This window comes from Myotis davidii, unplaced genomic scaffold (genome assembly GCF_000327345.1).
Source record: "Myotis davidii unplaced genomic scaffold, ASM32734v1 scaffold135, whole genome shotgun sequence".
Classification (NCBI taxonomy): domain Eukaryota; kingdom Metazoa; phylum Chordata; class Mammalia; order Chiroptera; family Vespertilionidae; genus Myotis; species Myotis davidii.
Window position 1 is genome coordinate 8,781,821 of NW_006289813.1, and position 8,860 is coordinate 8,790,680.

The 8,860-nt window shown below is 49.7% G+C and overlaps 1 protein-coding gene across 2 annotated transcripts in view; it reads right to left on the reverse strand.

Annotated features, from left to right (window-relative positions):
- Nucleotides 1-8,073: 8,073 nt before the first annotated feature.
- The window catches only part of MRPL36 (mitochondrial ribosomal protein L36), a 16,273-nt gene continuing 15,486 nt past the window's right edge, over nt 8,074-8,860 (reverse strand). For both annotated transcript variants that reach the window (XM_006762466.2, XM_015563092.1), the window contains exon 2: nt 8,074-8,510. In XM_006762466.2, coding sequence (XP_006762529.1) covers nt 8,159-8,497 — 339 coding nt within the window. In that variant the 5' untranslated portion in view covers nt 8,498-8,510 and the 3' untranslated portion in view covers nt 8,074-8,158. The remainder of the gene's footprint in view (nt 8,511-8,860) is intronic.

Here is an 8,860-nt window from a genome sequence, read left to right on the forward strand (position 1 = left end):
AATGTGAGTGGGTTCTGTAAACTTGTAATCACATGTGTCAAACACCGCGTGGCGTTTCCCCTGTAAAATGGTAGCAGTGGGCAGGCACACCGAGGGGACGCAGGAGACGCCGTTGCCTCTGACAGAAGTTAATTGTAAACTCAGTGTCCCTGAAAGGAAAGCGGGGACCGTTTTCACATGTCTGTCATGTGTCCTTGGAGGACACAAAACAAATATGTTTTCTAACACGTGACACCAGCATTACTCTAGTGGCCTCAGGCTATGTGCCATTTCCAGTCCGAGAGCTGAAGGAGGGGCCTCAGCTCTGCAGTAGTGGGGACACAGTCACGCTAGTGGCAACTGCATGGAGCAGGTGCTGCGGGGGAAGTGGGCTAGGGCTCCAAGGCCTGATGTCCCCCCCCCCCCCCCCCCCCCCCCCCCCCACACACACACACTTGTCCCTCACACACACTCGCCGGGGAAGGCAAGTCTGGGCAGCGAGCAGTGGCCGTGCCTGAGACAGTAAGTGAGCCTGAGACAGGAGGTGACTGGCACATGTGTGCAAAGCCCTTGCCAGAAGCTCATCCCAGTGCTTCTGGATCAGGCGTTGCTACAGGCTCTCCAGAGATGTGTGTGTGTGTGTGTGTGTGTGTGTGTGTGTGTGTGTGTGAGGGAAGCGCCATGGAAAGACACGAGGGCAGTTTATCAGTGGTCTACTTCCCCGAAAGAACCACCACAGCCCAGTTTGTGCAAAAGCAAACAGTGTCACCAGAGCAGCCACCCCCTTAGGGCTGGGGCCTTGACACTGGGGGACAGCCCCTCCTACAAATCTGGTGAAAGCTATGAACCTCCCTCTGGAAGGTGAATACGAGAGCCAACATTGCATCAAGTTCAGGGTGACAGGACTTGGGTTCCAGAAGGCACAGCGGTGTTGGTCCTGAGGGCATCTAGGGACCCCTTCTGGCCCCTATTTCATGCTCCCCAGGTCCCCTCTCAAAGGCCATAGGCTGCTCAACACTGGTTGACCGCCGCTCCAACTTTGCCTCCGGCGTTTCCATTTTGGTGTTTCTGGCTCGCTGGCATGTCCTGCGCTTTTCAGAAGAAGCTCTGTTCCCGGGAGGGGCCATGGTGTGGAACTGTTGCCTGGGTGAGAGGTAGCGCTGATGAGATTTAAACTTGGGGGTTTCCTTTCTTCCTAGAAATGCATGTCAATTTGCTGGCCTTGGGGCCAAACACCAGGATCTCTAAGCTCAGAGTGCCCCCGTGGTCGTGGTCATTGCCTGGGACACATTGGGGCCTTCTGGACAGGAGTACAGCAAGAGGCCCCTGGGACCCTGGTCCTCACTGGCCTCTGGCTGCCCCTCCCCAAACCCAATCTAGATGGAAAGGTGGCCTGGAGCCTGGGTACACCTCCAGCCCCACTGAATGCACCAGTCCCACAGGGGGCATCAGAGCTGAGAGGGCCCCAGGCCAGGCATGCTGCTCCATTCACCCTCTGTCAGGGGCCCCGACCGCAGGTCTCTGAGGCTTCCTGGACTTTCTGCTGCAGCTGGGAGGGAGTCGGGAGCTGGAACCTAAACTGCATCCACCGCTCCCTCAGCAGGAGCCCAGGACCTTCCCACAACAACATTCTGGGTCTCTGGCCTCCCCCTCCTTCTTTCCCAGGTGGGGGCCTTTCAACCAGCCCCTACCCACCCCTCCCTGCCCAGTACCTCTGATGTTCCTCACACATACTGGTTCCCAGAGGGATAACATCTCTCCTTCTCTCCCTCTCTCTCTCACACACATGTGCACACACACCACAATCCACACAACACACATGTACGCAGACAAACACACCACACATGTACAACATAGTGCACACCCACGTGTGCACACATACTGCACTCACTAAACACACACATGCACACACACATGCACACACCACACGGGCATGCAGACATCATACAGATGTGTGCACACACACACCACATATGCCACATGTTTGCACACATACCACCACATGTATGTGTATCTATGTATGTATATATGCATATAGCATAAAGAGCATGCAGGCATCATATAGATGCACACACATACATGCACACACCACATACATGCACCACATGTGTACTGAAATGACACAAACACTCTCTGCCCTCTTACAGGAGACCCAGTGGGTCCCTGCCAGCTTGCTCTCTTCATTGAGGATTGGCCCTCCTCTTGGGGTGACCCTGTTTCTGAAGTCTCTAAGGGACTACTATAAGTAGGTAATCTGCACCCGGTACTCTGGAAGGTTCCTAGAGAGGCCACAGGGGCTCTGAGCAACTCTGCGTGTAAGAACATATGGTTTATGACGAGGTTTTCAAAACAGTTATCCTGTTCGTAGGTCGCTCTGTGTCACCCTCGTGAGAAAGGGCGGGTTCATGGGGCCAGATGACTTATTAATGAGGAATTTGAGGCCTTCGGAGTGGCTTTTGTGAGTCAGGGGCTCTGAGTTTGCCCAGGTGCGCCTGTTCCACGGTTAACTCACTCACCTATAAATAACAGCGGTGACAGGTCCCCTGTCAGCACCCGCTGATGAACAGTCCCCTCTCCCACCATTACAGCCTTGTGACTGTGGGAAAATTAATTTAAGTGGTAGTTAATTTCTAATGAATTCCACCCAAGCGGTTAATATGGTCCCTTGGTGTTATGGTAACCTTCACGGATCATTGCATTATGTAAATAAATCCCACTTTATGCTGGTTTATTAAAAAAGAGCGCAATTGGGGAATCCGGCTAAATTTTACCTGCTCATGCACATAGCAAACATTCGACAGGAAAACCTTCAAGGGGGAAGACATAAAGACTCCAGGACATTTCCTGGCATGCTGAGCTCCTCACTTTCCACCAGTTGACTAAACATCCCACTTTCACTGCTTTGGATAAATATCTTCAAATTTGTCTTGTATTTCAAGGAGAAGAAGAGAATTTTTACCTTAAAACCCATGTGAATTTCAAAACAAACTTTAAGGAGCGTCATCCCTAAAACCTGGATTCTGAGGACAAGTCCAAGGTGGGCGTTCGCTGGGGGCCAGGCCAGGAGGGTAGGGCTAGGTCAAGGGTGGACAGGGGGAGAAAACCAGTTAGCCAGGAGATGGGTCTAGGGGTACAGGCGTGAGTGAGGCCTTGGAGGGAGGGCAGGATGTGGGTGCTTTGTCAAGTTCAAGTGTGTGGAGATGGACTCATTTGCTGACCATCCAGGGCTGGTCTGTGTACAGAAGTGGCATGAGGCTCAGATCAGAATCTGATGAGGGCAGTATGCAGTCTACACCGCAAGGACGTTCTGAATTTACTCAGCGGGCTCAGGATGACCTGTCTGTGCTTCTTAGCCTGGGCGGCTATATCAAAACACCACAGAGAGGGCTTAAACAACACACATTTATTTTTCACAGATCTGGAAGCTGGACATTCAGAGCAAAGTGCAGTGGGTTTGGTTTCTGGTGAGGCCTGACCTGGGCTGGCAGACAGCTCCTGTCTGGCTATGTCCTCACATAGGAAAGAACATGTGCTCTGGTGTCCCTCTGGACAGGGGCCCTAACCATACCAGACCAGGACCCACACCTCATCACCTCATGTAAACGGAGTCACCTCCCATTGGAGGTTAGGGCTTCCACATGGGAATTTGGGAGATGCACACATTCAATTCCATAGCACTGTGCATGCAACGAACCCTTCCAACCTCTTAACTCGCACTTGGTTCATGCGTCTGGGGTTGGCTGGGCTCAGCAGGGTGGTTCTTGTTGGGGTCTTCCATAAAGTGGCCATCAGATAGTGATTGTGGCCAGATCACCTCAAAGGCCCTTTCATTTCATACCTGGCATCTTAGAGGAAAGACCTACACCTGGGCTCCTTGGGCCTCTCTCCCTCTAAATGCCTCTCCATGTGGTAGCCTCAGGTCACCAAACCTCTTACACTGCCACTGAAGGTTACCAGGACAAATACCCAGAAACAAACCTGCAGAAGGTGTATCATTGTTTGAAAGCAAGATAGAGGCTCTGACCAGAACCCCCACACTGGCACATCCCGATTTCAGACAACCAGCCTCTAGGATTCTGAGCAATAAATGTCTGTTGTTTATAATCCACTAGTCTGTGGTATCATAATAATAAAAGGCCAAGAGGCATCACGACTGAAATGACCAAACAACCAGTCACCATGAGGTGCATGGAGCACCTCTTGCCCCCTCCTCACCCCATCCTCCATCCCCCATCCCCCACTCAGGCGCCGGCAGCGTCTGTGGAGTGTGCGAGGCATTGCAGGGCGGTGGACATGGCCCTGATGGCAGGCTAGGCCTAGGGGACCCTACACGCGCATGTTTTAATCGTGTGCTGGGCCTCTAGTTGGTTATAGTAGCCTGGATGGACTAAGACAGGGCTCTCCAGAGAAACAACCAACAGGATGTCTTTTAAGCAATTGGCTCACATGATTTTGGGAAGCAGGTAACGGCGGCTTGGAGCCTCTTTCTCAGCCATGTCCTCATCGTGGGGCACAGTGGGTGGTGTTTCTCCTCCTTCCTTCACAGCTAGGGGCAGCATCTGGCAGGAAGGTGAACTCCCTGGTGAATCTGGGAGAGTTGCTTAAAAGGATAAGAGGGACCAGGGGCATCATTGGTTTATCCTCTAGCTCTTTTCTGTCTGATTGCCTGGAATGTTGGCTCCACCACCATTTTGTGCCATGAGGTTGCCAGGAGACTGGAAACCAAGCACCAAGAATTGGCAGTGATGGAGAGGACAGAGGCTGGGAAACGCCAACACTGAGTGCCTGCTGATGTCTTTCCTTGGTGTAAGGGGGCAACACACGGCATATTTTGCTTAAACTGCTGCTATTTCCAGCCCCACCTCTTGCATTAGACACAATATGAGGCATGTCATCAGGTGATCAGGCAGGGCTATCTTCATGCATGAATCCACATATATAGCATGTATTTTGCACAGAACATGATACAAAATTAAGTTTAATAACTATTGCAGTGAATGGATAAATAAATGAAGAATCAGAGTATGACAGACTTGCCAGAGAAGACTCCTTTACCCTAGACCCAACAATGTGTTAGATGATTAAACTGATAGAAGTTGTAAGTGAAAAACTGGCTTCACTTTAGAATAGATGATTACATGTTATTAGCACCAAAAGAACAATTATACCTTTAAACAGAAATCTGAGGAGAAAGCCTCACTCTGAGGATGAAGTGCTAGAATTTCTGCACAGCAATTCATGTTGTTTCGTATAATGGCATCACTATGTAAGGAAAAAACACGCATCACTTTCTGAGGAAAAGACAATGAATCTTTCATGGTGTGGTCAGAGGAGGAAATCTGTCTGTACCCCACACGTGGGAGCTGCTTGGCTAGGCCCCTGAGGCTCGCAAGGACTAGCTTCCTGACAGCTTTGTTCTGCATATCCACACAGCCAAAGTCAATTTCTCATGCAATGCAAAACAGCTCTCTTTGTTCTGTAAATTACTCATTTTTTTCCATGCTTTTCAAACACAAAACTGACAAGTAGGAACTTGAAGACAAAAAACAACTAGCCTCTAATTGGGAATTTCAACCACTAATTACAAAATAGAACAAAATGCTTTATAAATCCAAAAAGGAAAAATAAAAAATTTATATAGATGCAGAAAAATGCCTCAAGTAAGAAGTGATGCCCACAATATCGAATACCAGCTTGTTGAAGAAGTCAGGGCAGAGTGGCCTGGGAAAAGAAGATGCCCTGTGGTTGCTGGCATGAGACATCGCCCAGATGTGTTCCAGGTTTAGGCTAGTTGTACAAATGGGGACAGGAATGGAGTCACAGGACATGACTGAATGGGTATTTTGGGAGCTGATGATCCTGTCTGCTTCTCGGGAGAGAAATTGGATCTGGGGTTCAGGAGGAAGACTTCCACTGCATTTTCAACAAAATGAATACATTATTAACAAAAATTTAAATTGATATTATTTTCAAAAATATTCTGTACCACTTGTAGTGGGTTGAATAGTACCCCCTCCCCCAAATTTACATCTCATAATATGACCTTATTTGGAAGTAGGGCCTTTGCTGATGTTATTAAGGATCTTGAGATGAGATGGCCCTGGGTTGGGGAGAGAATACCTTTCTGTTGCTTTAAGCCACAGGTCTGATAATTTGTTGCAGCAGTCACAGGACAATAATACACCACTTTTTTTTCTTTCCTAAATGATCTTGGTCTCTAGTAAAGAAGTCCACTTGAAATACAATTGATAAAATGAGTTAATTTCTTCCTTGCTTTCCATCTTAAGTTTGTACCAACTAGTAAGTATTTTAAATTTCTCATGCCATTGGGTCTTGTTGCAACCACTCACCTACCACCTGGCTGCTGTGGAGGCACAATCTATACATATAAAAGCCTAAGTGACTATTTGGCCCTTCAACCAGTAGCTATGACATGCACTGACCACTAGTGGGCAGATGCTCCAACCGGTAAGTTAGCTTGCTGCTGGGGTCCAGCTGATGGACCAATCAGGGACTGGGCAAGATGAACTGGACATACCTGGAGCCCTCCTGCAGTCCCCCATGCACCGGTGAGGTCCCTCGGACTGGCCTGTGCCCTCTTGCAATCTAGGACCCCTCGGGGGATGTCAGAGAGCTAATTTTGGCCCAATCCCCACAGGCGAGGCTGAGGGACCCCACTGGTGCATGAATCTATGCCCCGAGCCTCTAGTACATTAATAAATGAGATGGTCGTTTTCCAAAGACTTTATTTAAAAATATGGGTGAAGACTGGATTTGGCCTACAGAATGTAATTTGCTGCCTCCTGACCTAAACAATTTTTTTTATTGAGCTGGAATTGTGGGGTTATAAATGCTGGTCCATCCATTATTGGGAAATAGATAAGTTGTAAGAAGGCTTGGTTGGCACACATGCTATGATCTTAGATCAAACAGAGATTCATAATCCCAGGAGAGAGCGATTTAGAAATTTATCAATGCTGTGAGAACTCCAGGTTGCTAGCCATAATCACAGGTTCGTGTGGATATAGGCCGCATTGCTTCACTACACCCAGACTGCCTGTCCCCCAATATATTCATTTATGTGGACATATATACCAGCACTGTGTGTCCTGCAGAGCTGGATGCTCACAAGGCAAGTATACCTCATTCACCTGTCAAGGAGAAAATAATCAAAAAGGCGTGTGGTGTACCTATGTGTACACGTGTGTGTGTGTGTGTGTGTGTATGTAAAGACCTAGACAAGGCCAGCATCCAACTTCACGATCCATGCTCTAGTGCCAGAGGCATTTGGGTCTGTTGGATGGGATGACAACCACCTCTTCAGAACAAAGTTGTGGGCTTGGTCTTGCAGGATGAGCTGGTTCAGAATAGCTAGAGAGGGTAAGAGGCTGCCTGCTTACAAGGTATAATCATTTCAGTTTACATTCCCTTGCAGAGTGCCTACTGCATACCAGGCCCTGTGGCAGAGTAAGAGCAAGAGTGTGACTGAGAAATAGGTCCTCAGAACCCTGCAGGGAGGCTTCAATAGAAGCTTCTTGTCCAAGGCCCAACTCCGAGTAACAAGCAGAGCCAAGGCCCTGACCAGGACGTGCGGCTGCCTGCTTTCTGCTCCGGGGTCAGCAGTAGGCACAGCACCCACCTGCCATGCTGCTGTAACCACCTCCGATCGCTCCCGTCTTCACACTACAGGAGAGGCCTCTTGCTCGCACACAGTGGGTATGTAGTACGTACATACATGCACACATTACACATGCACATACATCTCAGACCAAAATCCCTTCATATATATAAACAATTAATTACCCTTCACTTAAGGACTCTTATCAAGGCCTTTCCTCCTCATCCTGAAGACGGGATTGCAGCAGTATGGCGGACTGCAGACACAGGGCCAATCTGAGACTGAATCTAGTTCTTTCTAAAGAACTTGCATTCTGATGTTGGGCGATAAACTGGCCTTTCCTGGGCTCGGTCTTCTGTCTTCCTACTAGCTTGCAAGGAAGATAAAAGGATTCGCATCCCAGCTGGGGCTCTGACTGGACTAGATGTGGATAAAGAGTGAGATGCCTGGAAAGTAGTCAACAAAACCGGCAGGTCAACCATCTCAGAAAACAGAACGTTTACATTTTATTTTTCTTCGATAAGGTCACCCAAGGAAATGGCACAATCCTGCATATTCTTTTTACATCTGTCTCTGCTTATGCCTTGGGTGCGTTTTGCAGTAGATGTACCATCGCCCACGCCTCTTCACCCGGTAACAGTCCCGGCAACGCTTCTTGAGGACGGCCTTGGTCTTGAATCCCAGAGTCGGCTGCAGGAAGGGCAGGGGCTGGCAGGAGAGAGGAGAGGCCACTGCTGCGCTGGGCTCCGCACCTGCAGGGCCTGCAACACGCAGGGGACCCAGCAGGAGCGTGGAGAGCGCGCGGGGTGTCGTTGTGTAATTTGTCATTGTGTAACGACTCAGATGTAGGAGAGGGTTCACAGCAGAAACCACCATTTTCCTTATAAAAAGAGTTGCCATATTGTGGCTGAATCTACGCGAGAAAGAAAAAAAAGTTGTTACAGCGTCTTCCGCACTTCCTACTATTATAACTTTGTTTTCCCCACTTCACTGTGGCGTTGGCGTGGAGGGGTCAGGGGCGCCACCACCCTCAGTTGCAGCGCAAACCCTGCCAGCTCCGCGGAGACCCGGGCGCGGAGGGGGTAAGGGGGGAAGCATTTGGCGAGACCGCCCTTTGTGGGAGCCCAGGCATGGCTGCGAAGATCCTAAGCCTCCGACCCCGTTCAGGTTTAGTGATAGGCAGCACGGGGAAGAGCTGGCCTGGTGTTCGGGACAGGAGGCACCCGGCACCCGGGCAAGCGCCCGACCGACGGACCGCAAGGA